The 20281-nt window shown below is 42.6% G+C and overlaps 1 protein-coding gene across 1 annotated transcript in view; it reads right to left on the reverse strand.

Annotated features, from left to right (window-relative positions):
- Nucleotides 1-4033: 4033 nt before the first annotated feature.
- LOC140371560 (uncharacterized) overlaps nt 4034-20281 on the reverse strand; it is a 16614-nt gene continuing 366 nt past the window's right edge. Inside the window, exons 2-10 of the mRNA XM_072458731.1 lie at nt 20266-20281; nt 19473-19617; nt 19220-19397; nt 18031-18172; nt 10062-10202; nt 9929-9993; nt 9189-9530; nt 8999-9040; nt 4034-4140 (exon numbers count right to left, since the gene is read on the reverse strand). The exon at nt 20266-20281 is cut by the window's right edge and continues 125 nt beyond it. Of these exons, the coding sequence (XP_072314832.1) occupies nt 4034-4140; nt 8999-9040; nt 9189-9530; nt 9929-9993; nt 10062-10202; nt 18031-18172; nt 19220-19397; nt 19473-19617; nt 20266-20281 (1178 nt within the window). The remainder of the gene's footprint in view (nt 4141-8998; nt 9041-9188; nt 9531-9928; nt 9994-10061; nt 10203-18030; nt 18173-19219; nt 19398-19472; nt 19618-20265) is intronic.

Genomic DNA, 20281 nt, shown 5'->3' on the forward strand with positions numbered 1-20281 from the left:
ACCAAGAACAGACATTTGACCTTGAAATGCAGTTTAAAATAACATATTAGAGAACATGGTGAATAGGTGTACGTATGCTAACGCTAACACCTTCAGCTACATGATGCACAGCGTGACTGCCCACGAGTCCGAAGGTTCACTAGTCAGAAGGTGTGAGTCTCCGTGCAGCGGGCTCTCCTCGCCTCCCTTTGCCCCACACACTGCTTTTAAGACTTTTCTAGTGTTGATGCACTTTTTATTAAACTCACGTATTTTCCATAACCGACTTGTTTCTGTGCATAGCCTGAGCTCCTTATCGTATTATTAATGAATGAATTAACTCTAATAGCCCAGCAGTTTCGGCCGCGCGCCGCGGCTCTGTAGACACTCCCGTCTTGGACAGCTGAATTTCCTTTTTGACTACCAATCCTACGGTGATCGGATCACGCGTTTCTATATATACATATATCATTTCTATACTTATGATCAAATGAAGACATAAAGCGGAGGATTCGAGATGTTCCCTTGTTATTTTTATATACACAGTACAACATGGTGCCTCCTGTGAGCAGCTGGTGCAATAAAGGTCCCATAACATGCAAAATTGACTTTTCAGAGCTTTTAACCTTCTTACATTGCTATTTATGCTTCATATATGTCCAGAGTGTTTTTTTGATTGATTCCCGCAGTGTTTAGCTATATTACAGACTATCTCCTTTCCTCGAATCTCCAAACTGACGGGGGTGTTCACAGGACCGCGTCATAACCACAGGCACACGTCATCATCCCCCCTCCCCCCTCTCCACCCCCCTCCCGCCTGTATATTTTATATATATAGATATACATCTATATATAGATCTATAGATATATCTGTTCTGCGCACGCTGTAGAATAAACACCAGATTTATTTCGGCTCAAAGTAGTGTTGATCTGAAGTTCTATCGTTTCTCACTCAGTCGCGCGGCAGGAGCAGCGCGGAGCACACAGCTGTGGGGCTACGTCACGGGTGGGCGGGGGAGCCAGATCGCTCTTCACAAGGGTGGGGGCGAATATCAAACCAAGCCGGCTGCGGGTTGGTGAGGGGGTCCAAGGTCTGGGTGATATTTCTTAACTATTATGTTAAGGGTGTTGCACAACCCTTATTATTATCAATTATACACTTAGGATGGACTACGAAATGTGAAAAAAAGCATGTTATGGCACCTAAAGGTGACGAGCCCCAGTGCGTGTCTTCTGCTTCGTGCACATTTTACAGACTGACTACATCCCGATGCCGTCTGCACCTTCACTTCAGCCCAATGAGGAACCTTCGGACTAGTGAACCTTTAAAACCTTCAAAAAAAGTGTCTGGTATGTTAACGTAACATATGAACAGTTATTCAGAGAACTATAGCATAAAGAACATGCTAACAAGTTTACCAAAGCATCAGTTTTACCCCAAATCACTAAATCCACTGAATTCTTCTTCCTCTGTGTCACTTCTAAACAACTCCACAAACTCCAGAGGAAGAGGAAGTGCAGATTCTTCTTCTGCGTCGCTCAGAGCCTAGAGCGCCCTCTTGTGGTTGCCAGTGTGAAAATAACGATTAATCGCTCTGAAGTATAATTCACACCCGGCCAAACGATGATTAAAAAAAAAAAAGTGTGACTTATAGTCCGGAAAAAACGGTTTAACTGACGTACAGTTAAACTATGAATCTATACAATATGTGAACGTTTAAAGCTAAAACGGTAATAATGAGGGTTCAATGCCATCATTGTAATGGGCTTTCACGTTAAATATGTCTTATGTATAAAATGTTTGTTGGTTTGAGTTCCTTGGTCTCATTATAGTCCAGTCCTAACGTCCTGCTCGGGTCAGGAAAGTCTGCGATCCTGAAGACATCTAGTTGTACTTCAACCTGGAGAGACTCAGACCGACAGAAGAGGCGAGCAACAGAAAAAACTTTATTTATTATTGTATTTTTTAATACAATTCATGATTTTCATTTATTGTCACAGAAAACAAAGTTTCATTCAGAACGTCAAACAAAGTGCAATACAGGTGCAATATCTGCAATAATCAAACACGAGGGTAAATATTACAAGCTTGAGTTTTGACAAACGTTCTCTTCGGTCTCATCTAGTTTGATTAATGATGCAGCTTTAGGTTTTCCTCCAGGGGGCGCCCAACATTTTCATGGCTGTTCTGAGTTGAAGATGGAACTAAAACAATGAGCGGAATTTTGTCCTCGCCAAGAGTATGAATGCCTTTATCTGATGTTGGCTGGGATTTTTAAATTGGTGAATGTTCATTATTCACTTTAGGGGAAGAACATTGTACAAAGAGGTTTTTTTTGTAGTTTTTCCTGGCCGAGAAGGAGAGTCTAAGGACAGTGGACCCTGGGACATCGTCCCTCGCCACCACAGACATTGTCTGACTCCATCGCCACCACAGACATTGTTGATTCATTTCTCCCTGTGGCCCTCAGAGGCAACTGTTGTTGTGATTTTGGGCCTTACAAAAATAAATTGATTTGATTTGATTTGATACATGATATATGTGTATGTATGGTATGTATATATGTTATGTATGGTATGTATGGTATGTATGGTATGTATGTATGTATGTTATGTATGTTATGTATGGTATGTATGGTATGTATGGTATGGTATGTATGGTATGTATGGTATGTATGTATGGTATGTATGGTATGTATGGTATGTATGGTATGTATGGTATGTATGGTATGTATGTATGTATGGTATGTATGTATGGTATGTATGGTATGTATGGTATGTATGGTATGTATGGTATGTATGTATGTATGTTATGTATGTTATGTATGGTATGTATGGTATGTATGGTATGTATGTATGGTATGTATGGTATGTATGGTATGTATGGTATGTATGTATGTTATGTATGGTATGTATGGTATGTATGGTATGTATGTATGGTATGTATGGTATGTATGGTATGTATGGTATGTATGGTATGTATGGTATGTATGGTATGTATGGTATGTATGGTATGTATGTATGTATGTAAATATAATAAAACACACTAACGCATTACATCACTAAATAAAATAAAACATAAATCAAGAATCGATGGGAGTCCAACATAAAGCTGCATCCTTTACTTCAATTCTTTGATTTATGAATAAAAAAACATTTTAACGGCAAACAGTGTAAAGAGTCAAATATAAATAGTTTCTATGGCCTCTTCGTGATGTTTGCTGAGACTCTGATGTCTCCAGGCAGCCCACGTTTCACCAGCTCGTCTCTGATCTGCACACGCCAAACCAGAAATATGTTTTATTGTAAACCATGTTAATTTGTAGCTTTTGTGTTTTAGTCTAAATATGTTATTGACAAAACGTTGAGAAGATCAATACAACATTAAAAATTGGAGTAGCAAAATATGTGTCCTTTAAACATGGCTCAGAGTCGGTCACATGAGGTCAGAGTCGGTCACATGAGGTCAGAGTCGGTCACATGAGGTCAGTCGGTCACATGAGGTCAGAGTCGGTCACATGAGGTCAGTCGGTCACATGAGGTCAGAGTCGGTCACATGAGGTCAGTCGGTCACATGAGGTCAGAGTCGGTCACATGAGGTCAGAGTCGGTCACATGAGGTCAGAGTCGGTCACATGAGGTCAGTCGGTCACATGAGGTCAGAGTCGGTCACATGAGGTCAGTCAGTCACATGAGGTCAGAGTCGGTCACATGAGGTCAGAGTCGGTCACATGAGGTCAGTCGGTCACATGAGGTCAGTCGGTCACATGAGGTCAGAGTCGGTCACATGAGGTCAGAGTCGGTCACATGAGGTCAGTCGGTCACATGAGGTCAGAGTCGGTCACATGAGGTCAGAGTCGGTCACATGAGGTCAGTCGGTCACATGAGGTCAGAGTCGGTCACATGAGGTCAGAGTCGGTCACATGAGGTCAGAGTCGGTCACATGAGGTCAGTCGGTCACATGAGGTCAGAATGGGTCACATGAGGTCAGAGTCGGTCACATGAGGTCAGTCGGTCACATGAGGTCAGAATGGGTCACATGAGGTCAGAGTCGATCACATGAGGACAGAGTTGGGGCTGTAGTTCACCTCTTGGAGCAGAGCGTTCTTCACAGCTTCGTCAGTCAGATTTGCAGAAGAGAACATCTTCACTTTAGTAAACACTGACAGAAAAGACAGGATGTCATGTGACCATTAGACACCAGCTCCAATCAGAAGACAGATCAGTAACATATGTCTAAGGCAGGGTTTATGGCAGGAACTATGGCAGGGTCAATGGCAGGGTCTATGGCGATGTCTACGCCAGGGTCTACGACAGGGTGTATGACAGGGTCTCTCGTTTTACCCTCAGAGCTACTTTTCCAAAACGGACTGGCTGGTGTCCTGGTGCAGCGGTAACAACCTGGAGTTCAACGCCCAATCTCCGTTGTGGACTCCCTCCGGTTTCTCAGCATCACCATCACCGGGACCTCAAGTGGGAGCCACCATCAGCTCCCTCATCAAGAAGGCCCAGCAGAGGATGTACTTCCTGTGGCAGCTGAAGAAAGCAAAGCTGCCAGCGGAGATGATGGTGCAGTTCTACGCGGCCATCATGTGGTACACTGGAGCCACAGCCAGGGACAAACAGAGACTACAGCGCCCTCTTCTGAGAAGGTGATCGGCTTCAGACTTCCATCTCTGCAGGACCTGTACGTCTGCAGGACTCTGGGACGTGCAGAGATCATGGACACGGACTATTTGAGCCACTCCCCTCAGGCAGGAGGCCACTCCCCTCAGGCAGGAGGCCACTCCCCTCAGGCAGGAGGCCACTCCCCTCAGGCAGGAGGCCACTCCCCTCAGGCAGGAGGCCACTCCCCTCAGGCAGGAGGCTATGGTCCATCCGGACCAGAACCTTACGTCATAGGAACAGTTTCTTTCCCTCTGCCGTTGGACTCATGAACACTTCCTAAGCACTTTGCACTCACTGCACTGTTCACTTTTTATTGCACTACATATTTTATTTATGTACATATCATGTCTATTTTTAACTTTACTTACCTATTTTTAGTATCCGGTAGCTATTCATTGTCCATTGTTTTTGTATTTATTGTTCAATGTTTGATGTTTGTGTTTCACCGAACCACCAGGAAAAGTTCCTATGTTCATGAACCCTGTTCATTGACAAATGGCAATAAACCTTATTCTGATTCTGATTCTGAACATTTGCGCCAAAAAAAAATATATTGATCAGGCGTTGGTGTGATGCGTGTTTAAATGCAAGTGAATCTGCGGGACACACGGGACTATGGCCCACAGGATGAAGGTGCTTGTCTTGTGTGAAGGAGCTCCTGAGTTCTAAACCTGTGGCTAATGTGTCTAGTTTGTTTTATCCCTATCCTCTTGTCATTTGGGTCTTTACCCAAAAGCTCACCACCATAAGTGAGGGTAGAAAGTAAATCGAGAGCTTTGTCTTTTTACTCAGCTCCTTCTTTACCACAACAGTCCAATAAAGCGACTGCATCACAAGAAGCTGCACAGCTCCAACTGTCAATCTCTCGTGAGAAATATCTGAGAAAAGGACTTGTGTTCTGTTGAATAACCTGCATATTACGCTGCAGCAGTATTTTACACTCTTAAAACTGTTGGCTTCAACTTCTTCTCTGGTCCAATAAGGTTTATCATTTAAGTTCAGGTGCAAAGCAGCAATTTACTCCCGAAACTTTATCTTAAACAAACGGCCTCTTTGGTTTATTTTATTCACGTTAGAATAGGCCTATTTAAATTCCGAGTAGGAATGGAAATGATCATTGTACTTCACCTTGCATGAAAATAAGGGTTAGAAAGGTTGATGGACTGAATGAAAAGCAAAGTTGGTTTTACCTTTAAATGTCTTTCTCTCTGGTTCTGTAAAAAACAAACATCATCTTGTTGGAGATGGAGAACATGGTGACCGCCTTTCAGGGGCCGCTGTGAGCCATTTGGGTGCCCTAAGGAAAAATGCTCAGTGGTGCCCCCAGACCCTCAACCCGCTTCGAAAAAGTCCATTGTCATTATGTACAGAAAAGATGGAGCTTTAGAAAAGCACTTCACAAATGTTATGGCGGCGCTTTGAGTCGATGCACCCACAACTCAGCTGCAAAACTTGGCTTTAATATTATCGTTTGACCCACCTCATCCCCCCGAAGAAGAAGAAGAAGAAGAAGAAGAAGAGATGAGAAAACAAGGAAGGCACAAGTCTGGTAACACTATGGGACCAAAACAAACAAAGCTGATGGTCCACGGCCCCATTGGAAAACAGCACAAACGACCTCTTTGTTTATTTTATTCATGTTAGTATAGGCCTATTTAAATTCTAGTAGGAATTGAAATGGTCATTGTACTTCACCTTGCATGAAAATAAGGGTTAGAAAGGCTGATGGACAGAATGAAAAGCAAGGTTGGTTTTACCTTTAGGTGTCGTTTTCTCTGGTTCTGGTAAAAAAAAAACATCACTCGTTAGCTCAGGGTCATGCTTTTATTTTGCAACTAAATCTTAATTATTGCAAGACGGAGAACATGGTGACCGCCTTTCAGGGGCCGCTGTGAGCCATTTGGGTGCCCTAAGGAAAGATGCTCAGTAGTGCCCCTCTGGGTAATAAATCCGTAGTGTTGACAACCAAATGGTGACTACATCTGAAGCATGGATAAAGCATGGATATACATTTATTATAGAGAAAATTGTATGAGAGAAAATTATTGCCTGAGTTGTATCAGCGGGACCGTTCTCCATCGCCGCCATGTTGGATTCAGTAACTTTCATCCCGATTCCCTACATGAGCTAGTGCCGGCGGGCGTTTTAATGTTGACTGTTCTTGCACGTTTTTGGTTGATGGAAGTGAATAAAGCAGAGACTGAACCGTTCTTTTAACTAACTTCCACAATTCATACATTTTCTACCGCTTTCTCGTTTGGGGTCGCGGGTGACTGGAGCCTATCTATGTGTTAGCTTGGAAAAAAGAAAATATTGTAATAGAAAAAAGTTGTGTAATGAAAAGTTTATTTTTAGGCTGCCCCAAATAAATTGTCTGTTTGCTGTAACCCGACCCAACATTTTTCAAGTGGGTCGGTCGGTAGGTAAATTCTTATTTTTTTTTGCTTTGAAGGCAAAAAAAAAAAAGATCAAAATGTTGCCATTTTTTACTTGGAGTGACCGCCAGGGGTCAGGCTTCAACAGTCCAGGGGTCAGGCTTCAACAGTCCAGGGGTCAGGCTTCAACAGTCCAGGGGTCGGGCTTCAACAGTCCAGGGGTCAGGCTTCAACAGTCCAGGGGTCAGGCTTCAACAGTCCAGGGGTCGGGCTTCAACAGTCCAGGGGTCAGGCTTCAACAGTCCAGGGGTCAGGCTTCAACAGTCCAGGGGTCAGGCTTCAACAGTCCAGGGGTCAGGCTTCAACAGTCCAGGGGTCAGGCTTCAACAGTCCAGGGGTCAGGCTTCAACAGCCAATGACGGAAAACATCTCAATCAACCCGATCGGGAGACTAAATCTCCAGATTTTAAGATATTTCAATCAACCTTTTGTACGTCGTTATCCTTTATTTTGGTAGCAAAGGCGTGAGCTTGTTGGTGTTAAGAACAGACAAATTCCTTTTCAAATGAGAGTAGCGTCAAATTCACAAACATGCTGCTACCAACCCCACGTCACACATTTACATATTTATTTATATGTTTGTTTAGATAAAAAGGTATTTAAGAAACACCTTCTTAATGTCCAAATATGGGCTCAACAGAACAAGTGACACTACTCACATCCAACGTGTGACGCTCCTGCTCCCAAAGAAGGCCACTGAGGCACAGAGTTCAGAGTGGTGGGTGAATCTCAAAGCACAGTGATATACAGTATCCAAGGACACTGAGTATCACTGTGACTGAATGAATACTGAGCAAAAGTGGTTCTACATTTTAGAACACTGCACTCGCCCACGTGGCACAGCATTAGTAACTCAACCAAATTATTATTGGTCTGTTATCACATGATTGGCTTATTACATTTAAAATTGGCCAGCCTTATTAAACTAGTGGCCATCGTGTGTTTTGGCTCGGCGTATGAATGGAAATGGACATTGCATCTTAATCTTGCATGAACAGAAGTTGAAAGGCAGATGGACTGAATTACCTTCAAATTCGTCGTCTGGCTCTGTAAAAACAAACATCATTCATTAGCTCAGAGTCATGGTATAGTTTTTTTTCCTTTTCCTCGTGTGACAAAGATGAAAACCTTGTTTTCCACCTGCATCTCAAAGCTGTGGTCGTGAGCAGGTTGTAGGACTAAACGAGGTAGATATTTGTTTACCCAGGGCTCAATGCTGGAACTGGACCCTCACAATTTGTCATATGAATTTACAAGTTGGTTTGTACCAAGGGCCCAGAAAAACGGTGGACAGTAAAAGTAAATGTTCCTATTTAGTCTTGTTGACTTGTGGAACTCCTGAAGCAGTTGACGGTGTCTACCAAGTGTGCCACAGCTCGTCACACCCTGGCCATAGTTTGTGCACCCTTGGTCCACACCCTCTTTAGGGTGCTGGGTTGGCTCATGAATTCTGGATCTATAGAAAAGGCAGAGCTCTGGTTCTGGTCATTTAATTGGCAAACTCCAGGTGGATATCACGCAGATGGAACGGCATGTTATGGTTTTGCCAACTGACTTTTGAAGACGTCCAAAGTTGTGCTCAAAACTACTTCAGCTGGTGGTTTGTTCCATATTGGGACAGTGTGTGGGAAAAAATAGTTTTTATAGCTAACTCGTATTGGGGTTCAAGATCTGTTACTTACCTACTTACTCTGTTCTTTGAGGTTCCTGTAGGGGGAGCTCTACAGAACTGCTGCTGTGCTCAAAGTACAAACTGCAGGCCATTTGCAATTAATAGACTGTCTGAAGTTGAAGGAAAGACCAAACTAATCTAGTCCCAAAATGTTTCACACAAACTATGTTGTTTAGCTGAATCTTGTGGACCCTCATACAACATGTATTGCTCTGAAGCCATGAATAAAATAGTACACTTTTTACCTTGATTTTCTTTAGAGTTCACCAGCCGCACCAGAGACGGACCTGTGGAGACAACCGAACACTGTTAAGATCAAAGCTACAGATGTTACTGCTTTTATATCGGGATTGAGGAGACAATCCTTTATGACAATGTAAGGATCATGTGTCCAATAATAGGTCAAGATATCAGAAGCCTGTATTCTAACTTTACCTTCACAGACCACACCTGCGTCCTCGCTGTGGACACAGTTATGGATCCCAAAACCTCTGTGACTACACTGAGACAGCTCAGTCTCTCCTCCTGTACATGCCACTTTGTCCATCCAAATGGGGCCGGTGCCCTGTCCAAAACTAGCATACCGAGGAGCAGAGAGCGCCCTGCCACAGCCGAGCTGCCTGCACACCACCTGGGCATCGCTCAGGTCCCAGAGGTCGTCACACACGGTGCCCCACTGCTCGTTATGGTACATCTCCACTCTGCCCGAGCAGGGGTCTGTAGAGTTCACCAGCCGCACCAGAAACACACAAGTAAAAGTAATTTTCTGTGTTGTTACTACAATAATATTTTAAAACATGAACAAACTGCACATGAAGACTTGACGTTCTTGACCCAAAAATTAACCATATGGTACAATTATCTCCTTTATATGTAGATTATTAATTAATCTATACACGCATCCATATAATCGCTTGGTACTGAAATTATGAAATGAAATATCCATCCATCCATTTTCTACCGCTTGTTCCCTTTTGGGGTCGCGGGTGACTGGAGCCTATCCCAGTGACTTCGGGCCTTAGGCGGGGTACACCCTGGACAGTGGCCAACTCGTCGCAGGGCCAACACAGAGACATAGACATGACAGACAGTTCACTCTCACATTCATTCACTAGGGCCAATTTAGAGTCACCAATTTTGCCTAACACATAAGACAGAAAAGAGCTGTAGATGACCACTTTTCTTACCTTTTTCAACATTCACAATGACACAGCGCAGCTCTGAGGAAAACGTGGCGCTGCTAAAACAAGAAGAGCACATGTTACAGCCATGAGTTCAGAGTGTGAGTGACTAGTGTGAGGCACTAACCCGTAAAGGGCATGAACACTGAAGCACACTGGATGTTTCTGTCCGTCCTCTGAATCCACTGGGCTCCAGCTCAGAATGTACTGTCCCCCAGAACCGCTCTCCGTCATCCTGGAGGGACCACTGAACACCAGCTCCGAAACCCTCCAGAAACACATCACCAATTTATTTTACCAACAACAACAAATGCGATGTGACCAATGTGGGTCGATTATGGAAGATCTCTGAGGGATACTTCTAGTGCTGCAGCTATTGATTATTTTAGTAATCGAGTAATCTATCGATTCTTTTCTTAAATTTATCGAGTAATCAGTTATTTTTTTGTACATTCAGTAAACCAATTAAAAGCATATTACATATTTTTTAAAATAATCTTCACAGTAATAAACAAATAACAAATAAGGAGTTTCTGCTTAAAATAACACATTTTATTCTTAATTTCACATAAGTTTGTCCCCAAAACAGCAACATTTCACTTCAGTCCAAACTATTCTGTTTGTATATAAAGAATATATGTAAAGGACTAATTAACAGTTACAGTAGCTATGCATTAATTTGCGTTTCTGTCACATAACTGAAAATAGGAAACTGGTTTGTAAAGCTAAATGTTGAGTGAGGCCAGTGATTTGAGTGTTTTGAGCTGTAACTCTGCATTTTGCAGCATTAGCTCCGTGTGCTGTTCACTTTAGTGGCGGAGGACTGCGAGTATGAAACAGAAAGTCACAAAGACACGGAGGCTTCAGACTTCAGAGTTACAGCTCAAAACACTGAGCTCTTTCACACAACCAAACTCTTCTTCCCAGTCACACTTGTGAGTTTAAAACATCCTCTTTTGTCATGTGCTGGTCAAAGGTCCGCGCGGAACAAGCTCCGTGTGAAACGAAAGCACCACAAGTCACACCTTAGATTCACATGTTTAAATTTAAAAAAAATGAAAAATTAAACAAATCATTGAGGCAATAAAATGATAATCAAAGCTTTTATGTCATCGAATTACTCCATTTACTCGATTAATCGTTGCAGCCTAGATGCGGGTTGATACGCCTGATCAGGGTTCATTTATAGACAATAATTACTACTTATCATTCAAAAGATGTTTCGGTCTCAGTATTTATTCCTTTTATTGCACCTCAGTTACCTCCAGCCAGTGTTGCCACTCCCATTATGCACATAATCACAGTGTGTAGTGCATCAGGTGCTCCGTGGGGCACCAGCCTGACCAGGCAGTTTGGCAAGGCAGTACACAAATTTACAGTTGTACAGCTATACATATGTAGAGCAGAAAGTGAGCAGTGCAATGAGTGACATAAATCAAATTAAACATAAATCCCATATACTCCGAGGTTGATTGAATGCGTCCATTTCCAAAATGAAGTCTGAATGTCATTTTGTCCATTCGTCTGATGTCTGTAACAATGTCAGTCTAGTCATTGATCATTGGTCCATTTTTTGTCATCCATTTCCTTGTTATGGCCTTTTTTCCGGATGCCAAAAGTACATTCCATAGGTATTTGTTGATTGTGTCCATGGCAGGAGTTTTGAGGCTCAGATACATAGTTCTAAAATTGCATTATTAATTTCAGTACAATATATTTGAACAACTGGACAGTCCCAAAACACGTGATTTGCCTTCTGGTGCCACACTTTCTCTAACAGTCTGCATTTCCCTGCGAATAATGGATACGCAGATACGCAGTGAAAATGTGTCCTATCACAATCATGCAGACGAGTCAGATCTATGTTTCACTATCGGCAGGTGAATATGGACCAGTAGATTCACTCTGTCACTGCATCCAACAGATCAGTTTGTGGATACAAAACAACTTTCTCCAGCTGAACTCAGACAAGACTGAAATAATCGTTTTTGGCCCACAGAAACAAAGAGAAAGTGTTAGCGGTCACCTCCAGAGTCTCGCTCTAAAACCTACAAACCAAATTAGAAATCTGGGGGTAATAATGGACTCAGACTTGAACTTTAATAGCCACGTCAAATCAATAACATCAGCAGCTTTTTACCATCTAAAAAACATTGCCAAAATCAAAAATATACTGTCAAAACCAGATTTGGAGAGACTTTGTCTCCATTTGGAGAGGCGTTTGACTACAGTAGATTGGACTACTGTAACGGCCAGTGTTGTGCCTGAACGCGTTCATTGAATGAAAGTTCATGAACGCATTCATAATTTTGGTGAACGTGAACTGAACGCACTGTATTACTGCCGACGAATGATCAGGGCCGGCCCAAGCCTTCAGGGGGCCCTAAGCGAAAACATTTTTGGGGGCCCCTCACCACGTCATCAGAATCAGTTTTATTGCCATTGTCAGTAAACAATTCACATATGGGAACTTTCTTCAACGCAAACAAAGCACCAAAACTCCAGGGCATCTGTTTGCCAGTTAGTTTATTCTCAACACCTCACAAGCTCAAATATTGATAACTTAAATCCCACAATGCAACTTGGTATTCCGCTGACATCACCTCTACTCCCTGAACAAATAACACACGTCCCAGATACGTTTTTGGGTGTATTTGTGGGCGTTAAGGGTCGACAGCCACATTAGAACATTAGTTTAAATTAATGAACAGGGGGGGTCTGGGGGCCCTCCCCCAGAGATTTTCAGACCTTTTTTGGGTCTTCTGCTGCATTTTAATGTGGTCCAGCCGCTAAAGTAAGAGTAAAATGTTGAGGTTGTAATGCTATAAAATGATGATGTGATGAAACTGTGCCAGGAGAAAATGACTAAAGCCAGTTATTAATACATTAGTGTACTTAATTACTCAATACAATATTGGCTATGAAAAATAATTATGATCAAATTGATTCATTTTAACTGAAAATGTAAAAGTAATAGTTATCCTTACTAATTTATCTTTTACAGCTCCCAACTGTTCCTTCTTGCCAAAGTGACAAAACAAGTTATATTAAATTAAACAAATGGCATAAGCATTGCTTGATTAACAATTAACACTGATAAAACAGTGCAAACATGTTATTCCCAGAGAATGAACAGAACGAGAAGTGAAGGTCCAAACCTCGCTCTAGTGAAGAGACTGCGTTTCTGCAGCTTTGCCACTTTTATATAAAAATATATAGTATTATTCTATAACAGACGTAATCATAATATGTCTGGTTATTTTTCACTATCAATTTATTATAATTTATAACAAATAGTCTAATGATGCTTTTTAAATAAATTGAAATGTTTTATTGCTCTATTAAAAGTGAATTACAATATAAATGTTTGTTCTGATCAGAACATCACACACTGGACATGAAACAATGCTGCGATGTGATTGGCTGATGGACCTCACGTGCATAAACCTTTACGTTCCTCTCATTGCACGTTAAGAAGTCAAAGTGAAACAGACATCACGAGTCACGATTGATCTCACACATGGTGATGTGAGAGAGAGGGACGCAAACTCAAACCCGCTCATCTCTGACTGAGGCTGCACAGGGGCCCGGGACAGGGGCCCGGGACAGGGGCCCGGGACAGGGGCCCGGGACAGGGGCCGCACACTGTACACTCCAGGCGCTCGTCCGGACCGGATCTCCGCCTCTTAGTGACCGGGGCACAGAGGCCCCTCCCCGGCCTCACCTGCAGCTGACACTACGGGGCTGGTGTAAATGTGAAGCTTATTATCTTTCATTCAGACATATTATTGTGCGCGGGGCAGAGCTCTCGTCGCCTCCAGCCTGAGCGAACTAACGTGACAGAATCGTGTTGTTTCAAACAGCAGCATTAACCGTCTCTTTGTAAGAGAAGTTCAATACCTGGAGAGTGTTGTTGAGTTTGCAGTTTCTTTACATCGTCAAGAAGTTTCTTCTTTCGTTTTTCGGCATCGGGGAGATATATTCCTCTGGACATGAGGACCACGTTCTGTTGTGTTTATGTTTTGCTCTCGTTCTGCTCGCGCACAATGAAGTTGCCCAATCAGCGCAGGTCTGGTGTCTTGGTTGCCAGATTGTCATTACAAATAAATGCGGTTTGTGCGTTATATGTTACCGCTGCCGCGCTATCAGAGCTACTACACTAGTGGCGCGCGCTTGCACTTCGCATAAAAGGGGTTGCCAGATTGGGGGCCCTATTAAAGCCTCGGGGCCCTACGCGGCTGCTTAGTTCGCTTATAGGCTGGGCCGGCCCTGCGAATGATAATATGAACGCGTTCATTCTGGTTTAGTGAACGGCACCTTCGTTCTTTTTAATTTCGTTCAATAAAGTGTCAGAATTCTAGAGACTTCCAGGTGAAACACACCGTTATGTTGCCCAAAAAGAGCCTATGTCTGGCAAGTGTGAGAGCTCCGAAGTTGTAGAGGCCGATAGCGCAGACAGAGATTTTGCGTGTCGCGCCGCACTGCGCATGTGCATCAAAACAAAAAGCAACACGGACGCGACAGCAACAGAGCAGCAGAAGTCGCCCTACGACCAGTTACAAGAGTTTTATGATAAGGTCGGTGAGAATGGGAACAATCTGCATTTCTGTGCCAACTTTGCCTCTGGGGAAGTCTGTCCCTTCAATGTAAATCCTGGTTGGATAAGGATTCAAAATTGGATATGAAGATGAAATCTGACACATAGTTTCAGCATTAAACTAATGCTGAAACTATGTGTTTCAGCATTAGTTGCTGTCTGTGGTTGTATTTGGGCAGTGGAAATAATTTAGAAACATTATAGCATAATATTGAAAAAAAGAACTGAACTAGTTTATGTAGAAAGTGAACTTTCCCAACACTGGTAACGGCCGCTCACTGGTCTCTCCAAACGAGCTGTAAAACAGCTGCAGTACATCCAGAACGCTGCTGCTCGGGTCCTGACTAGAACCAGGAAGTACCATCACATTAGTCCTGTTCTCAGGTCTCTGCACTGCCCCCTGTGGCTCAGAGAAGAGACTTTAAAGCAGCTCTGCTTGTGTACAAGTCTCTCCATGGCCTAGCACCAAAGTACATCTCAGACATGTTAGTGCCATATGAACCATCTCGGACTCTGAGGACCTCAGGGACCGGCCTCCTGCTGGTGCCAGAGTCAGGACTAAACATGGACCGGCCTCCTGCTGGTGCCAGAGTCAGGACTAAACATGGACCGGCCTCCTGCTGGTGCCAGAGTCAGGACTAAACATGGACCGGCCTCCTGCTGGTGCCAGAGTCAGGACTAAACATGGACCGGCCTCCTGCTGGTGCCAGAGTCAGGACTAAACATGGACCGGCCTCCTTCGGTACAGTACAAAATTGCTATCAATTTTGTACTGTTTTGGCCACTATTTTTCAAGGAATTAATTGTATTATTAGGTGTCACTATTTGTCATTTTTGGGTACTGGCATGTCTTTTATGATACATTTAATGATGTTTGCTCTGCTGATCTTGAAGTGGCCACTCCTATTTTTGAGGCCAGAACCTTTTAATTGTAACGTTTTGAACCGGATACATGGCTTTTTGCTTTGCCACACAAATCTTGAGATTGTTTTATTCCACTCATCAAACAGCCGGCTGGGGATAGAGACGGGAAGAATCTGGAATAGGTAAAGAAATCTGGGCAAAACATACATTTTTATGGATTCAATTCTTTGTCCTTAAACTCAAATATGGGATCGTAATGGTTGATAGATCTTTATGTACGTAAGTCTTTTTAAAGGGCTTTTTTTTTTGGGACATAATTGAGGTGTGTAGTCCACATTTAGAATAGAAATAGGTATATATGCGGCACAGTCGAGTCGGCCCTTCCCTTCTTTAAGTATCAGGAATATGATGGCCTCTTTCCAACTAGGAGGGGTCTGAGTTTTCTAAAGAGCTTTATACCACGCTGAGGTGAACCCATCGCTCCTACATTTTCCAAACTATTTCCGTTGAAATCAGATCATTACTTTTTCCTCTTATCTTTTTTATTTGCTGTTGCATTTAAGGACTCCCTTTCTTGACATGATTTACCTCCAGCAATACATTGTTTTCTTGCAGATCATTTGGCTTTTTCTCCCTTTGTTTCTTTTCAATGTCATTCAAATGGGTCTTTTGTAAATATATAATGTCTATGCTTTCTTTTCTCATTTTTGTTAAACATTTTCATTGTTTGATTGAGTTCAATATGCCGTTTGGTTGATTGTATTAATTTTGCCATTGATAATTTTCAAATGGCTTTAAACTCTCTGGTCGAACACAACAAACACAAGAACAACACAAACAGGAAACAGATGAAGGGATAAAATAGAAAACAAAAGGGTTCATGCTGGAACCCCCAACTGCCCTCTACTTGTATTTTCAATGTGGCACTCTGATGAGTGGATGCAACTGGGCACAGACTTTATGTACTAAAGCAGACAGTGAACATGAAGCATAAAGTCTGAAGTATAAACAAACAAATCACATCAAAATCATCAATCTCCTCAAACCAATAGAAATGTATCGCCATGTGACCACAACCTGAACTCACACATCACACGCTGGTGGCTCCATCTCTCGTTGCTGTTCAGTTGTGTGTCTTGCATCTTCCTCAGAAGGACCTCTGCCTCTCCCAGTGTTCTGAACATGTGCTTTTTACCTTCCAAAGTCACCAGAAGAGTTGCGGGGGTAAAAAACCCATGTCTCAGTTATCTCTTTCTGAGCTCCTTCCTCACAGATGTGGTCGAACTTGGCTTTTTGCTAACGAATCTCGTATGGAATATCTGGGGCAAAGAAGACGCACTTGGCTTTGTACTGGAGGCTTCCTTTAACACGATCCTTCACACAATCCTTAAGAAAGCTCATTATCAGGACTTAAGGTTTATCAGCTGCTGGTCTTGGAGGGGAGATCTCAACTCCAGAGCCTGAAATGAACTCTGGGATGACCTTCTTCAGGAAACTTTCAGTATCATCTCCCTCTTCTCCCTCTGGGATTGTTCCTATGTGATCTGGACTCCAAATCCAGGATCTTACTATTCATATTCTTGTTCTCCGTCAGCAGCGTCATCACCTGGGCCTGCAGCACCTCCATCTCGGCCCTCAGAGTCTGCAGATCATCCGTATTTTCTGAAATACGCTGCTCAGCTTCATCCATGCATGCTCTGTTTCCTCCCTCGGGTTTCAGCTCCCTTAGGTCGCATTCAAATTGGTTGAGTTGAGCTGCGCTGCCCGTCGCTCTCATTTCCGCTCTCAGTGACGCCAAGTCACGCTGCATTTTGTGTTTCATTTCACACATCATGAGCGCTAACTGCTGTAGCGTCATTTTCCCACCTTTACCTGGTCTGGGAGAGCTCTCTGATCCAACATCGGGGCCGGCTGAACCCCATGTTGCTGCGGGGGAAAAGCTACACTCCCCTATGCTGGACCCGCTAGCCATGTTAGCCTCGTTAGCTTGTGAGGTGGACAGATTTCCAATGGAGCCGCGGGCCGTCAGCTTTGATTGTTTAGGTCCGTTGTTAAGATTGCCAGTCTTGTGTTTTCCCTTTTTACTCTTCTATTGTTTGTCTTTTCTGACATTATGTGGGTCAAATAATGATTTTAGGCCGTCTGCAGCTGCGGGGCGAGAGCACCTGCCCAGTTCCACACTACGACCCGGAAGTGTGCATATGTATTCTACGAACCACAAGGAGGAAAACGGTCTAATATTCAATTAAAAACCTTGAAAAAGAGAGAATGAAACAAGACATGCGATGTGTCGAGCTGGCGCGATGAACCGCTGAGCCGTCACTGCGGCGTGCGCAAAGCCAAATAGGTTCAACTTCTTACAAATGTGTTTATCATCTTTTTATAAATGCAATATTTATAAAATTAAATGTTAAATGTTGTATTACAGACATCAAACGCCTGTGTACCTTTTGCATGTCTTAAGTGGGCTGGCGACATGGGGGCGCCACAGAGCATTTCTGCTTAGGGCACCCAAATGGCGAGCAGCGGCCCTGGACTGAGCTCCTCACCTTATATCTAAGGGAGCGCCCAGCCACCCGCCTATATCTGCCATTTTGTCCAAGGCTAAACATGAGACTTCAGAGTTGTATCTTACGTGGACATGCTGGCCTGGGCTGTGATGTTGATGAGCAGAATTCTATTGGGCTGGATGTAGAACTGAGCTTCATGCGCTGGGGTCGGCCACACAAACATGGGCAGGTACTGACCGGAGGAGCAGGAGGGAGCAGCAGAATCCACTAGGGGAAAAAACATCATTATTGTAGATATTAAATACATAGTTATATTGGTCGGTGTAATCCCTCATTCATCCTGGAGTGTTCCATTGTAGAAAAAGATTTGGTTCAGTATCATCTGAACACTGTTTTTATAAAAACAAGATTGTTTCAACTCTCAGCCAAGAATCATTCTCCATCTTTTTGAGAAGGTATATTGTCAAAACATCCACAGTATCTCACATAGAATCAATAGATTCTATTTATTTTTTCTATTTATTTCTTTATGGAAAACTATGACTAAAATTTGGAGATTCCGTTTTCTATTTAAATATTTCTAAAAGTAAAGGGCAGCGGTTCAGGATTTTTTTTTTTTTTTTTTTTGTATATTTAGTTTGTATCCAGACATTAGAACAATATTATGAAGGAAATGCATTATATTAGGTGTGAAAAATACTGATTTGGTAAAAAATAATAGAAAATGATCTGCATATCAGGCAATTTTATGTTCCGTCCCATCAATTGTAAAACCATGAATTGTTTTAATAAATTGAGCCAATGGTTCCAAGTACAAAGCAAAACAAAAGGAGAGACCAAACACAACCCTGCCTCACTTCTCTTTTCAGAGTCAGTAGATCCGTCATGTGATCTTCATTTTGATTCTCGATATTGGACTATTGTAAAGTGCCCCAACATTCTTTATGATTAAGTCATCTATTTGAAATTAGCACCAAACAAGGCCAGCTCACAGAATCAAAAGCGTTCAGTTTCCAAATGTATTATTACAGCTTCATTTTGCTGTTGCACATGTTTCATTATATGTCATTAGATGTAGATATTGCCTAATGTTGTCTTGGGTTTGTCCTTTGTTGATAAATCCTGTTTGATCATTGTGAGTTAAATTTGGGGAATTTGTTCCAGTATTTAAGTCATAATTCAGGTGTATATATTACAGTCCAGTTCAGGATTGAGATTGGTCTATACGAGGCACAGTCTAGTCGGTCCTTCCCTTCTTTAGGTATTTTTTCATCTTTATTTCTATGGTATATTGCAGTTTGACAGTTAAAATACCTGACAATAAAAACTGCACAGGAATCTTGCTGAGACTCTGGGCGGCTGTTTTTGTTTCCTTTGTCCCGTTGGTTTGTGTCAGGACTAAGTCTGTCTTGGGGAAGTCCTCCATCACCATCTGAACCGCGTACAGGCCCCGAGCGCTGCTGCTGCTCGCACTGAACGACAAACTACAGGACTGAGAGACAGAAACAACATGTCAGAGTAATGAATGTGTAGTACATATGTAATAGATGTGTAATAGGAGTCTGACCCAGGACAGGCTGAGCACAGAAGGAGGCGTGCACTGCTCACACTCAGATGGATCTCTGCTCTTGTCTGCAAACCTGCACTGGACCAGGTCTCCATCAAGATCAAGGCTCAGCAGACGAACAACTCTGGGACAGTTCCAGGGGACTCTGGCAGCCAATAAAAACACAGATATGAACATGTCAGAGCCATAATTCACCTGAACTGCCTTAACAACTTTAAAATTGTTTTGTGTACAGAAGCCTTATGCAATAAAAATCCAGAATGTAAAACAATTCACTTGTCATCATGTAATAAAACTGCATTTTGTATTAATTTTATATATTAAATTGCTTCACTGCATTATCTAATAAACCGTGCTGCATTTTGGTGCATTTTGTAATAGCAGTCAAATTATAAATTTGAACCCTTTATTATTACACACTAGACCAGGGGTCACCAACATGGTGCCTACGGGCACCTGGGCGCCCACTGGGCCTCTCTAAGCCCACATGGACCTGCTCAGCCAAAACAGTTTTGTTTCTCCAAAAATGCTGCTCGGCTTGTTTTTATGAGAGCTGGACATGTGGAGACGGCAACAGACGAGATGACCAGCTCCAAGTCAATTTTATTTAAAAAAAAAAAAAATCCAGTATTCATGTAGTTACAAGCCGCCGAACCGAAGATTCTTCTGTGTGTTAAGGCAAACTTCAAATTTAAAGTCTTTTTATGACGTTCTCTTCTATATGTATTTATTTTACACACGCACACACACACACACACACACGCCTGTGTATAATGCTCTGTAGATAAAGTACCTTGAGACGGGCAGCA

Source organism: Eucyclogobius newberryi, unplaced genomic scaffold (genome assembly GCF_026437365.1).
Source record: "Eucyclogobius newberryi isolate DKJ021-1_F unplaced genomic scaffold, fEucNew1.0.hap1 SCAF_22, whole genome shotgun sequence".
In the NCBI taxonomy this organism is placed as follows: domain Eukaryota; kingdom Metazoa; phylum Chordata; class Actinopteri; order Gobiiformes; family Gobiidae; genus Eucyclogobius; species Eucyclogobius newberryi.